The sequence below is a fragment of the Haemorhous mexicanus genome, chromosome 3 (genome assembly GCF_027477595.1).
Source record: "Haemorhous mexicanus isolate bHaeMex1 chromosome 3, bHaeMex1.pri, whole genome shotgun sequence".
Taxonomy (NCBI): domain Eukaryota; kingdom Metazoa; phylum Chordata; class Aves; order Passeriformes; family Fringillidae; genus Haemorhous; species Haemorhous mexicanus.
The window spans coordinates 49,002,083-49,027,363 of record NC_082343.1 but is presented as its reverse complement, the minus strand read 5'-3'; the positions used below and the strand labels follow the sequence as shown (position 1 = coordinate 49,027,363).

Below are 25,281 nucleotides of genomic sequence, written 5' to 3'. Positions count from 1 at the left end.
TCTTTTGACTGCAAGGGAGGAAGAAATATTGCAGGCACAACATGTCTGGGGAGAAATGTGGGCAAGGAATGGTGATTCACTGAGCCTGAAGCTGATGGAGCTGAGCTGGTCTTTGCAGATAAGGGCAGAGAGGGGAAGGGGGCTGGGGAGGAGGCAGTGAGAGCTGGGGAGGCTGGCAGAGGTGCTGCCGAGCACAACCAGCAAGTGAGGGTTGTCTTTGGTCACACCAGCCAGCCAGCTCTTGCAGCAGACAGCAGCAGTGGAGCAGGACTGTCCCAGAAGTGGAGCCAAGTGAACAGGGAAACAATCATAGCTGCTCCTGGGAAATTCTTGTACATGCCAGGGCCAAGATTTGCCTCTGCTTTTCTTGGATCTCTGTCTTGAGCTTCTCATAGAAAACAGCAAGAGAGTTGGCATTGCATTGAATTGGGAGTTTGACCTTCTGGAAAAGGGGAGTTGAAAATCCAAACCCAAAGCATGTGAATTCTTGTGGTTTAAGAGCAGATGTCCAGTTTAATATCATATAACTCCCCAAAGCACTACATATTTTCATCCAAATCTAAACCAGTCCCAAATGCCATTGTCAGAGTTAGTACCCTGTTTCTGAATTGGCCTTCCATTACTTGAGTTCTCTTTAGATGGTCTGCAGTCAGTCTTTTCTCGTAATGGTAGCTGAGTCTTTTATACTTCTGTTCTTAGTGTTTTGAACAGCTGGACTAAAATTACTGAGTGATGATTCTTTTCTTCTAAATTTCTTAGTCTTAAGATATTGGGAGAAGTAGGAAAGTAGCCTTCTTTCACAGCTGAATGATCCCAGCTTCTCTTCCTCAGTATTTCAGTTAATTCTAGGGCTTCATGCTCCAGGAGTAACGTGTATGCCTAGCATTACCAGTGTTAGCTGGTCATGTGCCTGGAGATAGCTGTTTTGCTTTAGCTTGGGGTCACCAAACAAGCTAATTTTATATATATAGAGTGGTTTTAGAAAAACAAACATACTTGCTCATGTGAAAGTTAAGTCAGATGTGAGAGGTAGCAATTTGGAAAGAAATGTTTTGCCGTTTGAAACTGTGTGTAACAAGGCAGAGAAATTATTTTCCCAAACTTAGTGATGGTAGTTATTTCTCACAAAAACACCCCAAAAGAAATGATACAAGGTTTCTTTACATAAATGTAGAAGTTCATGATGTTCTGTAGTGCTTGATCATCTCGTTTGAATATGTGTGCTCTGGTTACGGTGAGCATGAACCAGCTTTTCAAATATTGAATCTGTTTATTTTGAAACTGATATTTGTGACTTTGGAGAAAAAATAATCCCTTACAATTGGGGTTGGTTTACCATGGATGTTAGATATTGTGATATTGTTGTGTCTGAGTATTTTGTTGTGCACTTTGTGAGGTATTTACAGTGCAGTCACAGATCAAAAAATGCAAATCCTCGCTCTCATAACCCAGCCTTTTATTTCCATAAAGCTGGAGATCTAATAGGATCACCACTTTATTAGGCCAAGAAAATTTGCAAGAAAAAGCTGGAGGAAAGAAAGGCATAAATGGCTTCATTTAAATAATGGGATACCACAAATGAGACTGGATTTAGTTACTTTTATTGGACAGTGTAAAGACAACAAAAGAAGCTAATGGTCTCAGGCTGTGCAAAGGAAAGTATTTACATGGATAGTGCTGGAAGGCTTCTTGCTCTCAGGCTCTTCTTGGTGAGATCTGTACCTCTGTCTCAGCTCTTGTTTATGAACAAATACTTCTGGGAAAGCATGCATCTGTGGTGTAAAAATCTTTTGGTATATTTTTGTCAGACATTAGAAAGCAGAATGGTCCTTTTTTTTTTTTTCCCTAAGAATAAATAGGCATGGTTCCTAAGCTCCTGTGTGAGGCACAACAGCCTGAGACATCTCTGTGAGTACAGCTTCAGGAAGAGCAAGGATGTCATGATGTAGAATATTACATAGCAAGTGTCATCCAGGTTAGCACAACTAAAAAGTCTGTTATGATCTGTTAATAAAATAATCAGTGTAGAAAATGTCTGAAATAGGTATTTTATCACAGTTGGACTAGTTGGTCATGAAGGTCATGAGGCCTTTATGAGGAAGCAGTTGATCATGAAGGTCTCTTCTGTACTGAATGACTTGACTGCACCAGTAGCTAAAATCCACACCTCTTAAAGGAAACCTCCTGTAGGTCAACTCCAACCTGTAAGTTGCCTCTGAGACATACATCAAATAGAAATTGGAAAGTTGACACAAGAGCTGGGCTTACAGAGAAACCCAAATTGTCGTGAGTGATATTAGAAAGAAACTTCAGACTATTTCTGTGTTGTTGTACCAGAACTTTCTGTGTGTCAGTATCCTCATGTCAGGTACAAAAGAGTATCTGGAAATATTAGGCAAAAAAGAGCTCTTGATTGCATGCATTTTTCAAGCTTTTGGATTTACTTGAGTGGCCAAGGACAAAGAGAATGTTAATCTAAAGTAGAGTCATGAAATTGGGAACAAATTAGCACATCATCTGTGTGCTCAAGACTTTGAGGACAAACAACTACTTTAATTCAGGATATATGAAATAGTAACAGCATGACTCTTACATCTCACTGCAGTATATCCATGTGATCACGTTCCACTTTTAATTTGTGCACAACTTTTCCTAAGCACTTACTCAAAACTTGGATTATGCTTTTCACATCCCGTGATTCTGACATTCAACAATGAGTTCACATAGTTAAATTTTCAGTACTTAAAATAACAAAACAAAGCCACTAAAAAAAAATAAAATTGCAACCCCCAAACCAAAACTTCTGTTAATTGAATTCAGATGTCTTGTTTGGAGAACATTCAATTAAGCACATGAAAGGATACGTTTTTGTTCAGTGAAAAGGTGAGGTTTTAAGTTTTAATTTCTTTATTTCTTGTTGTATAATTGTGTTTCTTATGTGTCCTGAAAACTGTTTGGGTAGCAAAAACAGTAAAAAAAAAACAGTATCAAGATTTTGTTTGTATTTTCTTACTTTACTTTTTTCCTGCTTACTCAAAACCCAGGTTATGTTTCCAGCTCCAATTTCCATGTCATGCTTCAGAGTCAGTTTCAAAATAGGCGTTTTGTTTTTACAAGTCTTCAAAAATTTGAGATTTTAGAAGGAAAATGTTCAATTGTGTCTTTAGATTTCAGAAAATAATGTCATCTCTAACAATTCACTTTGACATTATTTTTAACATTACTCAATGCCAGAAGTGGTATTGGCAGTATGAAAATAATGTTTTAGCTGGAGGTGAATAAAAGTGGGTGTTTATTTGCAGTAGTGCCATGTGAAACTGCAGATGCACAATAGCTGAAATATTAGTGATGCTTCCCTCACTGTTTTCATGAAAAGTAGCCACTCTTCATAATTAGTTGTTCTGTTGTGAGCCTGGGAAGATCACTGAGAGCAGGAGGTCTCCTGTGGCCGCCTGGGCAGTCACTGGGCACTCTGATATGCCATCAGGACTGCTGCCAAGGACTAAGGAAGTAAAATCAGTAGAGAAGCTGGAGAATGGGTGCAGGACTCTGTTGCATCAGTGATGCAGGGAGCCAGGCTGCCCTCGGCTTCATCAGGTGCCAGTGTGAGACCAGTCCCAAGAGAGGCAGAGAGCAGGAGGGTGGGAGAGGAAAGCCTCCCACTGGCAGCCCCAGTGCCCCTCTGGAGGCTGGCATTTGTTCTTGCCTTTGCAGTGGGTGCTCTGGTGAGCAGCTTGCTTTTGTCAGTATTTTTGTAGGTGATTGCAAACTGAATGTTCCCCGTCTTCTGGACCTGGAAAGGAAGATGTTTCTGCCAGTTTTCTGGAAACTTTAGCAGCACAAATGGCACCAAGCTGTAATTCAGGCAGGATGTTTATTTGCTTTGAGTTGTTGGAAGATTGTTTTATTGACTGTTCCATAAGCCCAGCAGCCACTGTGTGCATGGATTGCATGCTTCCTGACATGGGAAGTAGGGATTACCTTGGCTTCTCCTGAAGGATCTTCTTCAGAATAGTGGCTGCTGCGACTGCCCATGTGGCTGCTGCAAACACAAGGTGGCAACAGGTCTGAGTTACTGCACAGCCACGGTGCCTCTGTGTGAGAGGGATCCCTGCAGGCGTCTGTGAGCATGGGGAGCATTGTTTTCCGTGGTGGCCTTGCACAAGGGTCCCACATGGCCAGGCTTGCAAAACGCTGCTGTGGGACTGCCAGCCAGGGCTCTGTGGGGTTTGGCTCCTGCAGGCCCTCGGGAGGAGAGCCAACAGCTCACCTGGGGATTCCACTTCTGATGTGAAATAGGGAGGCAGGTAAAGTGCTGATGGGACTGTAAGGATGAATTGATGCCCACTTGCCGCAGGTTGTTCGCTTGCCATGATGGGCAGCAAGAGGCTGTTTGGAGGTTTAGGTTTTGTTTGTATTGCAACAGAAGGCTGTCAGTCTTAGATATTGCATGGTTGGAGTTGTGGTTTGGGGCTTTTCTTTATTGTTATTTCATTAAAACAGCATTCCTAGCAGTTGAAGAAGGTGTGCAAAATTGTCACGGTTCAAGTGTTCACTGGAAATGTGACTGGAGGATGGAGTATACTGAGAGATCAAGTTAGCAGACCTTCTGTTTAATTTGGCAAAATCTCAGATGCCCTTGAATAGTAGTGGGTCGTTCAACTTTGGCTTTGAATGTTCTCTCTCCTTGTATTGTTTTTCCCTCTTGTTGCTGACCAGATGAATGACTGAATCAAAGGGTCTTTGGGAAGGAGCACATCAGCAGCACTAGCACAGATCTCCCTCTGTACAGGACAGGATGCTCTTATGAGGCAAGAAGTGTTATTTTTAAAAGTATTTTGAAGAGTAGGAGTTTCTACTAAAGTGAAGGCAGAAGCTTAAATAAAAGTGTGAATTTGAGGTTTTCTGAAAGCAGCAGTAGGAAGAGAAAGCAAACAAGTTTCAGTGCAAGCAAAAAGAAAATCTCAAAACAGCTTGTAATCCCTGTGTCTCTTCCATACTGCAAGACTTAAGCAGAAGTCTCTGAAGTGAGCAGCTTCTCAGGATTCCTACTTTCAAAATGCACTGTTTCAATTCAGAGCTGCTACAAATGAAAATGTAGTCAGGAGCTGTATCTCGGTGAATTATTTCATATATTATTTCATATATTCATGCATTTTAGGTTTGGCCTATCCAAAGATGCATTTGCTGATTTGGTCATTAATTCAAGTTTAAGAACACTATTGTTTCTAGTGTCTCTCAGTTTTCTGCCAGCCATAAAAATGTTGCTGTTCAAGTGCCTTACACAAAGCATGGAGAAGCCAGAGGGTGAATGCTGTGTGCCAGGAATAATGGATTTGATGCATCTCCATGTTCGGCACACGGAGGTTGTGGTGAAAGCCGCTCGTGCAGTGCAAGATGTGGCACTTCCCATGTGGTGCTGCTCAAGAAGGGAAAGTGGCACTGCTGAGGTGCCTCTCTGGCATGGCCACTGTGACTGGGCGAGGTGGCTGGAGGCTGCTGCCAGGGTGTCGCCAGGGCTGCGGAGTGGCAGCGGCAGCCCAGTGATACAGGTGCCGTGTTTGCACCCAGGTACAGCTCAGGGCAGGTTTGGAGAAGGCAGAGGGATGGTTGTGGGCTGGTTGCGATGGTCTTGTGGGATGCTGAGGGCAGTGATAGTTTGGAATAGGGTCTGGTTGCTGGGTGTGGTTGTGTTTCTTTCAGGGTGTGCTTGAGTGCAATAATGCCATTATAATCAGAAACCTAGTAGTGTTTTATAGAAGTACACTTTTATTACTGTGTTTAACCCTCAGTCTCCATTAGGAGATGTTCTTTATTGATGAGAATGCTGAGTATATGAGTATAATATTTGTCATATATTGTGGTGCTACAGCTATTATGACATATGTGCATGTTAAAGAAGGTGTCTATTAAGGATCAGTACTCTGGTTTTGAGCAATATCTGTTTTAGTGCTTAGAAAGGGGAGATGTAACATTCTGATTGTATTTGCAGGTGGTGCTGAAGCAAAGATACTGTAAGGGCAGAGACACATTTCAGAATAATGTAGAAATAATACATTGACAGTAAATAACAGGTCTGTTGTGGAAAAAAATATGGAACTGTCATAACAGCAAAAAAATCGTTACAATGCCAAAATTGCATAGTGTTCTGGGTCCTAAATGGCATACTAATAATGGAAGTCAAGTAAAAAACCAGATTGTGTGCCAGATTGCAAGGAAGTAAAAAAGACTATAATTTTAACTGTGTGAAAACAGCGTTATGTTAAATGTGAAGACACTCTTCCATTTGTAACAGCAAAAAAACTTCTGATCACTGAAGACATCGTAGCTGGGTTTTTGATATATTTGTACTGCCTTTAAGAGTTTCCTGAAAAGTGTGAACTGCCTTCACTTAATTCTGTACTGAAAACAATTTTTGAGATTGTAAAATGCCTATTTCTCTGCGATCATTTTAACAGAAACCATAGTTCATCCAGAATATTGCTCAGCAACTGGGAGGAGTAAAACTGCTCTCCCTTTATGATCTTGGAGTGACTAAATTGTTCCTAGACTTTAGTTGTACTGTGAAATCACATTTCCCAGCTTTCCCTAGCTACCAGTAACATACATTGCTATCCTGTTCTGCCTGGGTGAAGTCACTGCTGACTAGCAATGTAGTATAAAGTAATACAAACATGTAAAGTTCTTGAAACTTCAGAGTTGTCTTTTACTTGTGTTGTACACTTACAGACGTATGGGTGCTTCGGAAAGGATGCCTTGATTGCCTGGTATTTTTGTTAATATTGTCAGAATAGTGTACGAAAAGTAAAGTGTCAGAAAAGTCCACCTTGTAACAGCTCAGATTTCTGCAGGAAATCCCCCTTTCCTTCAGAGGAGAAACTATTCTGCCTAACCAAAACTTAAGTAGCTGAACGTTTCCAATGATTTCAAGACTGTCTTCCAGCAGAAATTCTTCTGAATGTTCATGTGGGTTCTGGTAATTTGAGAATCTGTTCTGCAGAACAGCTGAGAAATTAGCATCAGGAATAAGTAGCTAGGTAAATGGTGGGTTTCATTAGTTTTCTCTCTCTGGGTTATGGGTGTTATTTTTGGGTTGTTTTTTTTTTTTTTTTGTGATTTGTGGCTAGAGCACCATTATCTAATGTGATGAACCTGTTTGCTTCTGGTGCATCATCTGCCTTAGCCCAGCAATGGTACCACTGTTGGCCAGTGAATAGGGTTGGCTCTGTTGAATCCACAACTTGGAGAAACAGCTGTGGAAGTCCAAAACCTTTTTAGACACTGTTCATCTTCTTTTGTTTTCTTGTTCATCTGTGCTAAAAGAGGAAGGGGATCCACCTGATGCTGGAATGCTTCACTCCACATTTCTTGGCGCTGATGTGCACTGCCCTTTTCCTCTGCTGGCTCCCATAGTTACACTGGATGTGTTTACATTTCAGTGTGTCCAAATTACACATCCAGAGAAGATGAACAAACTTGATGAAAGGTCTAGAGAAAGTCCTATGAGGAGCATCTAAGGAAACTGGCATTGTTTATCTTGGTGACCCTATCCCTTTTCATCTGAAAAATGGTTGTAGCAAGCTGGGGATGTTACATCTCTTCTAAGTGACCAGCAGCAGGACAAGAGGAAGTGGCCTTAAATTGTACCAGGGGAGGTTTAGATTGGATATTAGAAAAAATTTCTCCACTGTAACAGTAGCATTGGAACAGGCTGCCCAGGGGAGTGGTTGAGTCACCATCCCTGGCAGTACTAGAAGATGTGTAGATGTGGTGTCTAGGAACATGGTTTAGTGTTGTACTTGGCAGTACTGAGTTAATGATCTGAGAGGTCTTTTCCAACCAAAATGGCTCTGTGATTCTGCAGTCTCAGCCAAGGCTTGTGACTCCTGAGAGCTCTGGACATTGGCAGTTGTGAGCTCTGTCTCAGACTCTGTAGGTGTTTAACTTAAAGGAAATGGTCCTGCTGTTGCTTTTAGGACTCCCAGACTCCCAGTGATGGTGGAAGAGGTTGAGGACATGACCTGATCCTGATCCCTTGAAGAATGCTGGCATTTTGCATGGGGTCTGGGCTTTCCTGGGATCTGAGTACCTGCAGTAGCCCAGGAGGATGCAGCATAAGACTGAGACTTTGTAGTGTCAGTGACGAGGTGCTGATATCCGTGTTACTGCTGGTTTGTTTTTTTCTTCTCTGGGCGAATTCGTAAGGGATGACCTCTGTTAGTTAATAGCTTTCAGGTGTTGTACTTAAAATTTGACTAAGCGTTCAGCAAGTGCCATGAGAATACATGGTGAAAATGGTTTTTGTCATTCAGCTGCATTATAAAAAGGGAGAAGATCCTCAAAGCTATGATTTGTTGAGTGTAGAAAGAAGCATAAGGCTCTGAAATTCTTTCCTTAAGTGAAGGTGGCAGGAGTATGCTTACCCTGCTGGTATCCTTCCCAGGCCCAGGAGAAATGTAGTAGCCTAATATGACATGATGAATCAATGCAGAGTTTTTTTTCTTACAGTCAAGATTGTATCTAGAATATTATTCCATTATAATAAAGACACACTTCTAAAATAGCAGGTGAGATAGAAGGAGAGAAACAATGAACAAACCAAACCCAGAAAGGATGTATGAGCACAAAACTGGTCTTCCTAGTTCCACTGCCAAGCTCTAGAGTTTTTGGTGTTATTGAGGGGGGTAGGATGATGGTTTGTGTTTTTGTTCTGTGATTCATGTACCAGGCCATTTGTTTTAAAAAGAAAACAAAAGTGATGCAACCCCCCTGGTTTCAACTTGGGATGATGCATAGGATTCTTTATCTTGCTGTAAAATTGTAGTTTTATATATGCCTCATATAGCTGCATATGCAAAATCCTGTTTGTGTTCACTCAATGCATGTTCCAGCTGATGGCACTCTATTTATGCCTCTTTCTTTAAGTTTCCATGATCTAAAATGGCAGTGTATTTCAGGGTTTCTTTGGAGCTAAATGCATCACTTGTTTACATGCCAATGAAAGAGTCAAAAGTGTACGAGTTTGTAAAGTCCTGGGCTTAAATAAATGAATAGTAAACTTTTAAGGATGTGGGAAACTTGATGTGTTTTAGTTAGTAGTGAAGTTAGTGAGAGCTGGGCCCTACATGAGTGTGTCAGAAGGCTGTATCCTCTTTCCAAAGAGGTGCTAATCTTAAGGCTCAGTCCTGCAAGCATTGCTGGTGCAGACCTCATTTTAAAATATTAGGTCCTCTCATGTCTTTCCAGGAACTATTGTATTAAAGTAACCCAGCACAGGACTTGTATAATGGTTCACTTCTATTACAAATTGTTGATGTGTTTTGTAAGAGTATTTAAGGAGGAGTGAAGACAAAATTGCTGTTAGAGATGTTTGAAGTGATGACGCTGTTTTGTCTTATTTAAAGGAGGATTGCAGAGAAGGGAGGAAAGCTGCCTGGCATGGGAGTAGGAGCTCTGGGCCCAGTCGAGTCATTTGAAGCACTTTATTGCTTGTGCCTTGGCTGCAAACTCAAATCTCGGCCTGAGTAAATACACTGGTGTCTTCTGAAATACAAGTATGGGTAATCCCAGTACCATGACATTTTGTCAAGTCTTCTGCCTCAGTTTTTACCTTCTTAAGGTCCCATTTTCAGCTTTCTAATTTTCAATAATTTAGGCTGGTATATTTTCCATGTCAGGAATATGTCTAGGGCTGGGTTGTCTTTTTTATATGTTTCTTTCAATTTTATTAAAAAATAATGTACTGTTTCTGAAAAGGCAGCTAGGGGAATTACTTTGTTTCTTAGAGTTTGACAAATAGAAATTCTGGAGGACTCATGATTGTTAAATAATGTAATACAGTGGAAACTGCTGTGGGAAACAAGAAAACAGTGGAGACCTCTTAAACAGCTTGTGTGAAGCTGCAGTGGCAGCAGAGAGGAGGTATTTTCACAGCTGTATTTTGTTTGGAGTTAGGGGAGCTGAGGAGCTGACACTGGCTGACCATAGCATGAGAGCTGCCGATAGCAGATCCGTAAGGATGTCAAGGCTTGGAACAAAATGACTTGTGGTAGGAAGTCTGAGATGAATTTTTGAGGTCTAAAGAGGAAAGTAATGCCCCAAAAGTCCTGACACGTGTCCCAAAGCCTAGAGCGTTGTCAGGCCAAAAGACACGGAAGCCCAGAGCAAACTGCAGCAATTTGCTGAAAGGCTGTTCCACGTTCATGTCAGGGTAGCAAACCGCTGTGGCAGTGCTGTCCACTGAATGTGCCCTTTTCAAGTGCATAGGTTGTGATCAGATGGAAACAAATTTGGTGTTGGCATTATACTGATTTTTGAGTGGTTTTTGTTTTTTTTTTCAAGAATCTCTTTCCCCCAGGAGTCTGTTCAAAGGGTAGAGTTCCTTATTCTTCAGAAAGTACCTCCATCTTTGAATCAGAGGTCGGGATAACTTAGAGAAGTGGTAAATTCTCCCTAAATAACTAATGTCAGAACTGCAGGCACCATCCCCATAGCCGCTTGTGTGTTCTCATGTTTTTTACACTGCAGACCATTGTTTCTATGTCTGCTGATACTAGGTTCCTTAATTTTTAAGTACCTGGCTTTAAACCACAAGTCTTAAAAAACCCCCGACCAACAAAGAACCCAGTAAAAAATACAAAAAAGTTCACCAAACAAAACCTGTGAGCAGTGAACACTTGAATACATGGAATGAGATTTGACTGTGTTTCTGCAGTGCTTGTGTGGACACATTTCCTGAGTGAAGACTGCATCCTAGATGGGGCTTTCTTAGGAGAAGTCAGTTTTGCAATCTGTTGTTGCCTGGGGAACTCAGTAATTTAACTTCAGAGTTACTTGCTACCAATTGCAGGAATACTTAGAGAACCTCATCTGTAAAGAGACAGAAATCCCATGTGAAGGGAGACAAAGCCGTAAGAAAATTAATGAGTGAGATCTGGGTGTTCTTGCATTGTAAGAATGCTTTTACTTAAGGAAATACATAACTTGCAAGTATGAACTTACCTGTAATTGTATGTAAGTTTGTATTTAAGCTTCTAATGCACAGAAAATCACAACTCTAACTTCGTGACCCCATGCTTCTTGTGTTAGATTTGTATACAGTTCTTTTTTTTTTGGTATTCTTCTTGCATCCTTGGGGATAAAACAGAGAGGGATACATTTAATGGGTAATATTTTAAATATATGCTATATAAATAGTAGTTATTAATAACCTTTTCTTAGTACCACGGTTTCTGTTGACAGATAGGATTGAACAATAGCCTGGCTTAGCTCTAGAGGGTCTTCAAGCTTTTTTTTAAATGTAAAATAATATAAACAACTCTTTAGATTAGATTTCTCTAGATAGATTTCCCTATCTTTTTTTTTTGAATGTCATCTTTCAGAGAAGTGTAGAATCTAATGCAGAATAAAGGACAAAGGATTGCATTTTTCGTGTTTCTGAACATTGATTTCAGTATGCTGCAATTTCTGTACTTTCTATCTCAGCCAAGCTCAATGGAAAATTGTAGAAATTAAATACTCCTGCTGAAATTACCCTGTGAAATGTAGAATAACACCACTCTGCCTGCTGTATAATTAGAACAAGAGGCCTATTCTCACCTTTCAGCAAAAATCAAAAAGCATTGTCATAAAGTTCTGGCATTAGAAAATAATTTTTACTCTTAAACATAAGGTTGACAAGCATGTCCTTAAAATGTTACACCATCATAACATAATATAGTAGTGTATCTAATTTATACTGGTCTGTAGGATGTGACAATGTGAATACCTTTGCTATCACTTTTGAAACAGCTAATTTAATGTTGTATAGAAATCTCTGAACCACTGAAGCAAAGCAGAGGTTGTTGCTTATATATATATTTAGCTAGTTATATGTAGATATAGTGGAAAAAAAATACTTTAATCCCTGTGTACATTGAGAAGTTGAATTTAGATAATGACTACTATACTGTCATAGTCTACACGGCACAGATGTTTTTCATATATTTTAAGATGTCTCTTGTAAGAAAGAGTGCCTGCAGGAGGCCTGGTGAGTGGCAGTTAGAGCTCTGTTAAAGTGCCACATCTCAGTGGTGGCATCCTGATGTGGTTCTCCAAGCTAAATAAAACACAGGAAAATGATATAAAAAGAAAGAGCACGCCTAGGTAATTGTTACCAGTAGTGAATGTTTGCAGCTCAGAGTTCATGAGTGCGGTCAAAGCATCCAAGAGCAGTCCTGAGTAAACAGTCATTCCAGTGAGTCCAAACACATTTTAGGTCCTCTTAGGTCCTCTTGCCTGCAGCAAGTTTGAGCTCTTCCCAGTTAGGTTAGGAGTAGATAAATAAAGTGTAAATCTTTCCAGGACAGCCAGAGAGCCCAAGAGGAGTAATACTGATTTGAAGGCTTCTGCTGAGGCTGATGACACTTGGTCTGCTTCTGTAGTTTTATGGCACTGCTACAAGTGTAGTTACCTTTTCCACATAACAATGTTAATGCAGGACCTGCTATTGCTGACACTTCTACAATGCTGTTTTAGTCATTGGAGAGCTTTAGGCAGAAAAAATTAATCAATACATCTGAAAACTTGTCTTCTAAAGGTTTTCACTCAAACTTTTGAAAATTGAAAGCATACAAAATGCTTCTCAAAAAATGGATAGCCAAACTTTTGCTGTTTCAAATTGGTACATGCTTGTATTTCCTACTGGATATGCCTGAGTTGATGAAACTCATGAGGGCTGAGTCTTTCACACAGGTTTAAGCCTGGTTTATGTATAGTGGGTCCTCAGCTGCAGTAATGATGACAGCATTAGATTTTGAAGAGCAAAACAATTAATTCCTTTTTTTCCCCATAGGGCATCCTACCAGATATTTAGAAATCACTCTAACAAATCACACGCTCATACAAAATGGGTAGAAATCGTATTTAAGATCATGAGAAATGAGGCTAAAGGCAGAAAAGGTAATATTTCTAGACATAAATCATGAGGTTTGTGCTGGAGTCTTGTAGTGCTTTGTAGAGGAAGAAAGTACTTCCAGAAATAATGACTTTTAAGCTACCTTTTAAGTTACCTTTTAAGCTACCGAAGTCCATGTAACAAAATGATTCTTCTCAGTAAAGGCTGAAATCTAAAGTGGAAGTTACGTATTCCAAGGGTTTGGAATGGCAGGAATGGGGCTAATCCTCTTTTTTACAGTTGCAGGAGGTGAAAGGGTGCTGAAATAGAAAGGCAGGTTTAAGTCTAGTGCAATTCACTGTGCTTGCTAAATCTCATCCCTTGTTTTTGGATGTGCAGTTTCTATACAGAAATTCTTAAAATACAGAACTCCTGCACTGAGAAGTCTTTGTGTCACTCAGATGCATCTGTTTGAGACTGGGGTAGGGAGGAGTTAAAATGTCTTCATGAATAGAAGCTGGACAGTGTGAAAAATGAGTAGTTTGGCCAAAGCATTTATAGTAATGGAAAATATTTCTATTAAATCATGTTGAAGTCTCGAAAGCCATCTGAAGCTGCAGTATTTTTTTTAGTAGAGATTAATAAAATTTTATGCTAATGTGTCATAAAGAAGAAATAGCTCATTTAGGTACATTGTGTTCCTTATCTGACCTACTTGTATGCTCCATTTTACAGTTATAGGCATCTTAACAGACTTGGCATGAAATGCTACTTCTAATTTTGTGTCTCTTAAGACCTTGGAGGATGGGAAGTTAATAATGGTTAAACAATTTGTAATTTTTTTTTTTTTTTTAATTCTGTATTCAGAAAAGAAAGCAATACAAAGATAGCTGCTTCTTACATAGAGTGCTCTTGCTTTTCAGGAGGCATATAAGTATGTGGAAGAGTTGTACAGTGGTTCTCCTGTGGCACAAAAAACTGGTTAGGAGGAAAATGAGACAGACTTGTAAAAAGGCTCTTTTTTAAAATTTTCATTTGTACTTTTAAAAATCAGATACTAAAAGAACCTGAATTATGGAGAAAGTGAAAAACAGACATACAGCTCGATCTTGCCAGGCTACCTCATATGGGGGGTCCATTTTCCAAAATGCAGCTGCCTCTGTAAAGACGTGTGACAAAATCATAGCAACCGTATGACTCAGATGTTGTGAGAAGCACACGCAAGGAAAACTCATTTGGCATCAGCACAATAAAAATATGAATTCTTTAGAGATCTATGTGACCAATTTTCTGTGAAGTGTGTTCCTTTTTTCTCTGCTAGGAAGGTGCTGCTGGGGTCAGACCACAGACCTAGGCAGCTTCTCGGAAATGTGCCTCCAGGGACAGGAACTTCAAACCAAACACCCAACAAACCACTCCTTCTGGATAGCATTTGCAGTGTAGTACTTAATAATACTAATAATAGTAATAAAAGTCTTCCTTGAATAACTGGTGACTTGCCAGCTGGGTGTTGTCCAAAATTCATTGACTTGCCGTTTGCCAAGATTGCCTGTGCAGGGGGAAAGGACATAAATATATCTGTGTAAATGCAGCGGACAGGGATAAAGCTTGCAAGTTGGGTTAAGTTTAAATAATAAAACTCTTGTCTCTGGAAAAATATCATGTGCAAGAGCAGAGCTGATGTCTGGCACTGATGTAAGAGGAAACTCTTGACTGGTATCATCAGAGAAGGTGTCTGGTCAGATACAGATTCCCTGGAGTTTGTAGCCTGAGTGGCAGAGTAAAGCCAGACTAAGAGGCCTTGCACTTGACAAGGTCTTCAGTGAAGCCTCATCATTATCTACTATGTCCATCCCTCAGCCTCAGTGTCATCACTTTGGTAAGGGAGCCTTGTAAAGACAAGGTTCAGCTGTGCAGAGAGAGGAAGGTCTCCTGTGTTGGCTGTGCCGTTCCCTGTGTGGCAGAATGTATGCACTGAAAGGGGAAGTCCTGTGGCCATGCCACCATCACTCCCATGGAGTTTCTTCCTCTGCATCATGCATGCATTTCCCCTCTGCTGTGCATGCATTCTGCACAGTAGAGGGGAAAGAAGTTTTCTCTGAAGAAGTCAAATGGCTTGCAAATATTCTTGCCGTTATCTCTCAGTTAGGAGGAAAAGGGGAAAATGGAGTAATCCTAAGTCTTAAAAAGTTTCTTCATATGACAATCCATTAAAATAAACTTCTTACCAAGCTAGTGAAACTATGCCTATACATTCAGCTGGACTGGAATGATCTTCCTGAACAGCTTTCACAGACTGCTCAAAAAGATCCAAAGGTAGGGAACTGATTTTCACCTCCTATCATGGCTCTTTTCTGCAGTTTCCACCTTGTTTCCCTTCTGCTTTTGTGAAGATGTTGCCCTTTTCCAAGTGGAAATTTGTATGCTTGTTTTTACTGGATTGTATCTTGTATTTTCAGACCATTGCTTTAATGAATCAGTATGTTTCTGTTCTCCTCAGAGTTTCAGCAGATTTTAAGTCCCTTCATTTGGTATTGTTATCAAATTTGATACCGGTGCTCTTTAATGCATCTTTCAAGTAATGAATGAGAATATTGAGTAATAGGATCCAGAACAACACCCAAGGGAAGTTTGCCTGATTAAAAAAAAAACAAAAACAAACAAAAAAGGCAAAAATCATTAAAAAGAAATATTGCTGGACTAGGACCTGGTTTAATTTGCCTGTTGGCTCTAAAGCAGCATGATAACACCTGGGTCATTCCTGGCAGATGCCTGACTAATTTCCTCTTAGGTATCTTCAGTGCTGTCCAGTCTTCATCCCCTTATTGTTGCAACACTTTTCTGTTTCCAGTTTAAGAGTGTTGGGTTTTCTAGCTACTTTCAGAGAATTTTCTTTCAGCCATATTTCGACTCATTCAATCCCTGTTAATGCTCAGATACAGTTGTTACTGCAGCCTTCTGCAGGCAGATTCCCAAGTATGCTACCTGGATGTCATGGATTCAATCTTATTTACAACTGTCAGATGTTTCTAATTACTCTCTAACTTGCTGGTTTCTGTGCTACTCTGATGATTTTTGTGTTCAGCCATAATAATTTGATACAGTGTCCATTATTATTCTCACATTGTCCAGCTAAGAAATGAAGTCAGAGACCAATGTTTGTCTGTGTTATTTCAGTGGATGGCAGTTCAGCTGTTGAACTGTGAGCTTTTCCCAGCTTGCCCCTTTAAATTTTGAACAGGTTTGTTGGTAGCTGTGTAGCTGGAGGTATTCTTTGACCACACATCTTGAGAGATGTTTTTTTTCCTCAGGAACACCTGTGTGTATTTATAGAACTGAGTCTGCATTTTGTTAAGGTAAGTCTTGCTGAGGAAATTAAGAAAAGAATAGAAATCATTACAAAATATCTGGTACACTTTTTGACAGAAGGTAAAATAATATTTCGGAAAAAAAAAAAAAAAGGACACCATATTTAATCTGTGCCCACTTGCTGTGTGATACCAGAATGCTGAATTTAAGAACCATCTGAAAAGTAGACTGAAGTTAGCAACAGGTTAATGGGTTTTTGAAGTGCATTTAGTAAAGAGCTGCCAGGCCACAAAGATAGATCATAGTCTTTGTTTACATAGCAAAATGAATTAAAATAAAATTGCAGTAGTTTGGCTTAATGGCATCTTTTTTTTTCTTTTCCTTTTTTTTTTTTTTTTGGTCACTAGGTTTTCTCTGCAGTGTCTCAGTAGAGCTGTATATGTGCTTTTCCTTTGTGTGCAGGAAAGTACCTGGTGGGGCTGTTTAATTTCTTGATTAAATGTTAATTTCACCCCCCCCCCCCTTCCTTCCCCCAGTATTAATAAAGCAGTTTATTGACAAAACAATTAAATGAAACACCTGTCTGTACATTTCTAAATCTTCACAATTCAGAGAGGGTCTGTGATTTTGGAGCAGCTTTGCCTTCTGCAGTCTCCTCTCTTTGCAAGAGGAGGGCCATCTGATGGACATTCTATCCTATACTGGTTTAGAACCTCCTGTTATTCAAACCCTTCATATCTGTATTCCAGTGGTACTTCCATATAGAGCATATATGCAGAATTGCCAGTAAGTTTTCCAAAGCTCTCCTTAAATGTGCCAGCTTCTCTCCTAATTGTGTTAGAAGTAAGAAACTTGTATGTAATCAAATCTCAGTTATATCATGATGAAGTTTCTAGGGTTCAGGTCACTGGGTAATAAAGCGAACTAGGTTTTTTTGTCATGTTCCAGCATTTTTCCTTCATTGTGTGCAGTGATGTAGAGTGAATTGAATGTGGACTTGGTGCTCGTTTGGTTTTGTTTTTTTGACTGTAGGTTGGCTTTTGTTGTGGTTGGTTTTATTGTATTTATGATTTTAAAAATTAGGAATAACTAAAATGATTTTAAAGGCAAGAAAAGAAGGAAAAAAATCAGTTTTGGAATGCTTTAAAAAATAATGTTTACTTTAACTATTTTGTGGTTAAAAATGAAAATTTTTATAGGAGTATAGGCCTTCACAGAGGAAACCAGTTGTAGGTATGCAGCGTTTTACATACGGTGGAAGAAATGACAGTAAGTCACTTTGTGTTCCAGTGCAGAATGTCAGTGGGGTTTTGCTAAATTTTGTTGTGTTAATGTTCTCTGTCCACCTCTGTGAAAACTTTCCTTTTTGAGAGCTGGTGTGGCTGTGCTACCTCAGCATTAGCTGTGTTTTTCCTCTTAGGTTTGATTTGAGCTGTGGGCAACATCATTCTACTAATCTGCTAGTTTTTAAGTTGTAGTTCCTAACTCCCTTCCTGCCTTTGGACCACAGAGGGCTCCAAGACATGATGACTAAGAAAATCATATTGTTTCAGATGTAGAAATATCCATGAAATTTCTAAGTGTGTCTGCTGCTTAACTTGGTGGGAAAAAGAATAAAGAAGGAAGCACAGCAGAATTTAACATCTTCTGATAACTCCCTGGCACTTCAGTTTATTTTGAAAGCGCAGCTCTTAATGATTACGAGGGGCTTGGTGGGGAAATTATTCCTCAGGGTCCGATTTCCAGACCAGAAGACTCCTCAGGCAAGTACTGAACTGTTGCTTTCCTTTAAACATCAGAGAGTCTAAGGGATTGTTTGCCAGCAGAGGTTGTATTGGCGCCTGGAAGTTTGAGATGGTGACCAAGTGAAAAGAACAAAGAAGGATTTTCACAAGACAGATGAAATTTGGCCTTAGCTGGATCCCAGCTCCCTTAGGCTGCTGCTTGTGATACCCTACAATGGAAAAACCTGCTCTGGAAAAATAACCCAAGCTCCACATTTTCATTGTTGGCTTTCTCTCCCTATCTTTACACAGTTCTTTCCGTGGGATATCGGAATTGTTCAAGTAGAGTCACACTGTTTCAGTTGCTATCAAAGGGTCTTCAGTTCATGCCTGGGTCCATTTACTTCCTATTCCTGTGCTCTCCAGTATTTTTTGAAAAGGTTTTTTTTCCAGAATTGCAGTTACTTTCATTGTCTGTGGTTCTGAACTGTACACAGCAATATTTGTCCCTAATCCTGGTTGACTGACCACCTTTCTCTCTTTAAACTTGGCTTGCTTCAAGCAAAACCCCCACACTTCAGTGATTCCAAGAAGAAAGGAACATAACCACAAGGTTTCCCCAAAGATTTTGCATACAGCTGATTCACTTAACCTCAAAGATAATGAATTATGGAAAAATCTGGACTGCCTCCAGGTATTCACCGTTTTCTATACTAAAGCTGACTCTTTTTTTAATCATCTCTGGCAGAGTGTGGAGGAGGCATGTTCAGCCAGCCCAAGTGTGCTGTTGAGCATGTTTGTGGAATGTGTAATACCGCTTGTTTTGAGACTTGATTATTTTGTCTGACTTGTTTCTAATCCCTTAGACTTTTGTGCTATTACAGGAAGGCAGAAAATTTCCTTTTTGAAGAGTAAATACTCCAAGGGGAAAAAACCAAACCAAAACAAAAAAAAACCTAAAATAATCTTGTTATTAGCAGACAAGAGCAGTGATGCCTTTATTAAAGCTTTATTAAAAGAGTTGAGAGAAGTCATCCTAATAATTTAATGTCATAGGTTGCTTTGGGGCAATGGACAAGGTTCCTAGTGAGGAAAGATGATTCTCTCTTCTATCACTTTACCTTTTCTGCCACAGAAAGCCTCTTCTGTTCTTGTGGCATGTAGTGACATCAAACACGTGATGTCTGTGCCATGGCATATAAAAGCTGTAAAATAATGTTCTCCGTCTTAGATAGGCTTGTTAATGCAATTGCAATAAACAGTTGAGATTATGTGCCTTTGGTGCTTTTGGTATCCATTGCTAAGTCTCTGGTTTTAACTGTGCAACGCTCCTACTATGTCAGCTGTTAGTAGCTGGTAGTTCATAGACTGGCTTTACCTTGTACTTTCCAATGGTTGCAGTTTCTATAATGCTGAATTTTTCTTTTGTTTTTAAACTAACCTAATTTGACATGTATTGTCTGAAAAGTGGCCCTATGTGTAAAAGTGGCAACCTGTTTTAAGTTTTTTAAACTTTCAAACACCCATCCTGAGAGTCATGCTTAATAAGATTTTCATGACCTCTTGTGTTAGAAAGGCATCCTCTTTCCTTCAGGTCTTTTGCATATTTTTCATTACATTTCTGCATGCATTATGGCTCCTGTAGCGTGGCCCCTGTTTTGCAGACAGAGGGGAAGCAAGCTGAGATCTATAAGGCAGTGATCAGTGAGGGCACTGCTGTGCTTCATGGGGTTAAGGAGCTGCTGGTGCACCTCACAGGCTGCTGCTGCACTCTGTTGCAGCTGGATTTGTGGAGTTATTGTAGTGTATTTTGCTTAGTGCATGGTATGGATCATGCAGCAAAGGGTTTTGCTTTTATTACTGAAAAAAATTTCTCAATTAAAACTTGAACCCAAAAGAATTCTGAATGTTAAATTGATGTTTTTATCTAATGTTTATGACTTCTCTAGTGTGTTGGTTTGTTTAGACAACAAACATCACTTTTTTGTTAGGTATCAAAATGAAACAATTTTCCTGACTCAATGAGAAATCTGTAAGTAATGTTTTTATCAATAGGTGTCAATCTTTCTGCTTGCCAAATTGCAAAGAGGAGAAAGCTGCTGCGAACTAGCAACAGCCTGGTTCTACTGGAGAGGTAAATTCTGAATGAGAAGTTTTCCTTGCTCTCATCCCAGATTAAGTGGGAGGAGAAATGCTTGAAAATGCTTATTTTCAACTCTGTGTCACTGTGTGTGGAGTAGCTGCTCTTAACAGAAAACCAGACTGCCAACTCTTCTAGCAGTTTGGGAGCTGAATTTCTTCCCTAGCAATCAGAATCATATCAGAGGGATGAGTAAAGGAATTGTCGTGAATGTAGGGCATCAGCCATATTATCTATGGCATTAAATTAAGTCACTGGATTGTTCAAAGGGTGGGTGTTTGTGTCAAATGTAGAGAGAGATGAGTTTCTGGTATGCTTCAGAAGATGAATGAATCTGTGATTTCAGATGACCATACAAAAGTTACTGTTTAGGCTTTTTTAGTTGCACAAACTCTTGCAGGATCAAGGTACATGCATCTGTAAAAACATGCTTGGGGTATTGGGACTTTCCTTTGGATGAGTTGGAAGCCTTTTGACTGAAATTTTTATGGCTTTGTAACATGTGCTGGCAAAGCAGAAAGCAAAATACTTCTGAGAAGTAATCCTAACTCCTTGTTGTACGTAGAAATTCATCATGCTGCTGCAGCAGTAGTGGTGATCCGCAGGCTCTCTCACCCCAAGATGGTGTGGTCCGGGTGGTGGCTGCCTCTCCCAAGAGTCCAGCAAGGGAATGGTGGCCTTTCCACTTCCAGCCCCCTGCTTTTCCTGCTGAAACCAGCCCCCAGCACTGGTGTGCTACTGAATATTCCACAGTAAAGCTTCACCTCCTTGTTCTGTAACACTCAGACACAAACACCTCTTTCCCACCTCCTGGATCCAGAAACCTCTGGGAGGCAGGTTTTGGCACTTGGAGAAATGAGGGATTTGGCCAGATCGTAAAGAGAAAAGCCCTTTGGTTCTGAGCTATTCTTTATCCCACTAGCCTGTGTTTCTGTTGTCTATTCAACACCCCAGGAGCTCAGGAGCAGGACAAGCTCTTTAAAGTCCTCTTCCATGTGACTTTAGGATGTCTAGTAGGTACCTGTAAAAATAATTCTCATACCTCATACTGATGTAAGGTTAGAGCAGAGGTATTTGTTCTGTCTTTGGTAGGAGCATGACTGAGAGGAGAGGCATGTATGGCCCAAGGGGAAATTTTAGGCTTGCTTCGAGGTTTCATCATCTGCTGGAAGGTGTTGGGAAAGCACGTGATTAATACTTTTGGAGAAGGGTTGGGGAGGGACAGTCACAGAAGATAGCCTATGTGTTTTGGGGAGTGTGTATTTTATGTACTAGTGTGTGTTTGTAAGGAAGAGATAAAAAGTCTGAAATTGTTGCCTTTTTGTTGTACCTAAGAAGGGTGAACTTGTTTAGAAGCTTTTTTTTTTTCCCTGGAGCTTTTTGTCTGAATTTAGTAAACATTTTGAAAAGGCAGGTACAATTACATCAGAATACCATTCCCATTCAATCAGTGCTGTTTAGGAACAAAAAAGTAGCTTGGAGTTTGGGAAAAATGCACTTAGAAGAGAGAAGTGTGAATGCTTGTCAGTTGCATCAGACCAAAATTTGATAAAGGCCTTTGATACTTGATTACTTAAGAAAACTTTTTGAAGTTAACCATGCTCACTTGCTTAAAATGTACAAGGATGCAGCTGGCAATTTTTTGTCATATAAATAACTGAATACTGATTGATTAATTGAAGCTGCCTTGGGACATGTAATTTTTTTGGTAAAATGACAATGTGCATCTAATGTTGTATTACAAATGTAGTCAAATAAATTAGTTAATCAAAAATTAAAGCAGAGGGAATTTATTTTCCTTGAATTATTTGACACCACAAAGCTTGTGGGATAGAGATGCACTTGTTCCATGAATTGGAAAGTTTGGAAGTTCCATTGGATGGCTTTTGTTTATCTCCATCCTTCTTATTTTTGTAGGAAATTCCACTTTTCTGGATGACCACGGACCACCACCTCAAAAGGTAAGCTGCTGTTATTTTGTATTTGATTTATCCTTGCTTTTTTGGCTTTTGTGTTTAACTCATTGTGTGTTAACTCGAGTGCCGAGCAACTCTGCTGAGTTTACATCAACAGCAAGCGGTCTTTCCGATTTTTTTCCCCCCTGGTGTTTTCAGATGTTTGTAAGTGACTTGGGTTAAAATGCATTAAGCTAATGGAATTTTTCTCATGGAGTAAAGGGAGGCAGGGATTTAGTGGTGTTGTCTGTCAGCACTTTCATGCAGAAAACCAAGACACTGCAGATGTAACTAAGCCGGCAGGTGAAGATTAGCCTCTGGCTGGCAGCATTTTCTGGAACTCGGGTTCTGCTGCAAAAACAGTACTTGAAGTAGATCAGTAGGATAAATTTAAGGAATGTGAGTCATGAGTCCTTGTTTAGGAATGAGGTTCACTGTTCCTGTCATATGGAACTGTGCTGCATAAGCTTTTCCCTTATGTCATCATGGCACCTCATGACATTTCAGGTTAGGAGAGGCGCCGTGATAGTTTCTTCAAGAGGAAAAAGGTGGAAGTAGGCATTTAGGGTCTCCTGATTTGCTTTTGTTTGTTTTACCCTGTGTTGGTTTGTTCTCTAAACACAATTTGGTCCTATATAGTGCCTGTCTTTCCAGCCTGTTAGAGTTCCTTTTGCACAGTGCAGACCCGTGCTGAAAGGGCAGATTATCTCACTTTTGTGGCCCACCATGGAGGCTAGTGCAGCAGGTGACAGTGAGTAGGTACAGAGGGGGTGAGTGTGAGTAGCCACTACCTCTGGTAGTAGCCCTCCCTCATCTCTGTTCAGCTGACCATGAGGTCACATGCTGAGCCACAGGCCTTGAGTTGATCAACCACATGTGTGCACCTGTGTGGTGAAACAGTTGGCTTCTGATCAGCAGGAGGAGGATAATGTGGAAAGCAATTCCACTTAGCTTATGATTAGTTAAAACAGACAGGAATCTGGGTTTCTTCACTGTTTTTCAGGCCAACAAAATCTGCAATTTTCAGCTGATATGTGAGTATTTATACTTAGTTTAAGTTCAGATGGTTCACTTGGAGGAATGATGTACATTTGATTTTTTTCCTGTCAACAAAAATTACTCAATTACAAAAGCAAATGGATGTAGACAGAAGTGACAAAATCAACCTGTTATGTTTGTCATTGCTGAGATAGGACACAGGTATTCTAAGGCTAAAAAAATGTTTCACACTAAAATCTCTTCAGTGCTCTCTGGTTCTTTTAAATACTTTTTTCTTTTTTCTTTTTCTTTTTTTTCTTTTTTGCTTTTTAAATTTAGTACCAGCTGCTTGTCTTGTCCAGGAGTACAGCAGGCTGATTAAATAAAGAATTATGTTTGTTGTGTCTCCACAGTGAGCACTCTGCTTCAAAGTCTAAAGCAATGCTTATTCAAACCTGTATTTCTCATGCTTGCATTAGCATTCAGAAATGCCAAGCTGTTCTAGTAAGGAAAAAGCTTCCATCTAGATTTAGAGTTTTTAACCTTGAAAACTTTATTCAGATTTTGGTACTTTTTCTTCAGGAATTTTGCTTTACCAATTAATGGTGCTGTGAATGGGATCCATATTCCAATGTGCAGTAGCAATTGGACAGATTTATCCAACGCAGACACTTTTCTGTTTACATTGTGAAAATATCTTTTGCCTGTCTAAACATGTAATTTTGGGCTGTGTTCACATAGTTGTCTGTAGATAGGCCAGCTGAATAGATAGCTACACAATTGATTGGCTGGGTAAATACTCTTTGATAGCTACCTACAGTTAGTAGAGTTTGTGGGCTTCCTCTGTGATCATCCTCGCTCCTGGAAATTTGATGAAAAGCTCAACAGAGTAGCAGGCTGTATAGGCTTGTGTAAGTTAAAAGTAATTTGCTTTTTGAAGTATTTGCCCGTGTTTCAAAAACATTGATAAAATATGGATCATTTTGATCATCCCTTGGACAAACCTGCTTATTCTTAAGTGGCTTGGGTTTTTTTCTTTTGTTTTTTATTCCTCAGATCAAAATATGGGTGGGGATTGATAGATCCCAAGATAATTCCTGGTATTTGCTTGGGGTCATGTTTTGAACTAAGATGCTCTTGCTTTGTAAATCTCATGCATTGCATTTTTGGCTAAGTGCAATTATTTACCCTCTTACAGCTTCATATCTGAACTGTGAACTCAGTGGGTGTGAGTGAAATTCACTGTAATTGTCATTATCTTTCAAGTAGCCTCCATTCACATGACTTGATAGCTGCCTTTGTTTAAACTAACAGATGGTTAAGGTCTATGCATGCTTTAATTCAGCATACAAAAATGCATCAGAAGAAATCAATCCCAAGTCCAGCATTTAAAATATTTCATTATAAAATGCTTAAAAGCTAGAAGTGGAGATAATGAGCATCAATGCATTGCCTGAGGTTGCAATGACTGGTAGCTAAGATGGGCAGTGTGTAGTTAGCTGTAGGGGAAGACCACCAGCAGTTGATATGCACTGGACCGTAGCTGCTTTGCAGAGTACATTCCAGTGTTTGTAGGAAATCATATTAGTTTTGGCTCTTTGTCATGGCTAGGTGCCAGAGGTTTGGATTTTTTTGAATACCTGTGTTGGTTTTTTTTTTCCCAGTGGAAGAACTGAAAATAGCACTTGTTCTCTCAATAAGGAATTAGCATAATCACATTTCAGGAGAACAGGGTACTAGTCTGTTTTTTTCAGATCAAGGTGGCAGCAGCAATTTTCTCAGTGCAAGCAAAGAATGAAAGCCTGGCTCACTTCTGTACCTAAGCATTGCTGGTGTGGTTCTCATTCTTCCTTGAAGGACCAGGTGAGACAGCTTTTATGGTGTTCCCCCAGGGAAAGTTTACTTGACTGTTGAAGATTAGCAGTGGTTATCCTTGCCAGTGATACAACAGTAATGTGTCTAGGTGTGGTGGTTTGATCCTGGCTGGAGGCCAGGCACCCACCAAACCCTCTCTGTCTCTCCCATCCTCAGCTAGACAGGAGAGAGAAAATATAGCAGAAGGCTCATGAGCTAAGGACAAGCAGAGATCACTCACCAATTATAGTCACAGGCAAAACATTCACCTTGGAGAAATTAATTGAATTTGCTGCCAATCAGAATCAGAGTAGGATAATGAGAAGTAAAACAAATCTTAAAACACCTTTCCCCCACCTCTCCTCCCTTCCAAGCTTAACTTTATTCCCCATTCCCTACCTCTTCCCTAGCAGCACAGGGAAACAGGGAGTGGGGATTAGAAACATG

At 39.9% G+C, this 25,281-nt stretch overlaps 1 protein-coding gene across 2 annotated transcripts in view; it reads left to right on the top strand.

Annotated features, from left to right (window-relative positions):
* Nucleotides 1–25,281, top strand: part of UST (uronyl 2-sulfotransferase) — a 152,295-nt gene that overhangs the window by 32,676 nt on the left and 94,338 nt on the right. For both annotated transcript variants that reach the window (XR_009485810.1, XM_059841713.1), the window contains exon 2: nucleotides 21,965–22,008. Coding sequence is in view for 1 of the 2 variants with exons in the window: in XM_059841713.1 (XP_059697696.1) it covers nucleotides 21,965–22,008 (44 nt within the window). In the remaining variant the exon portion in view is untranslated. The remainder of the gene's footprint in view (nucleotides 1–21,964; nucleotides 22,009–25,281) is intronic.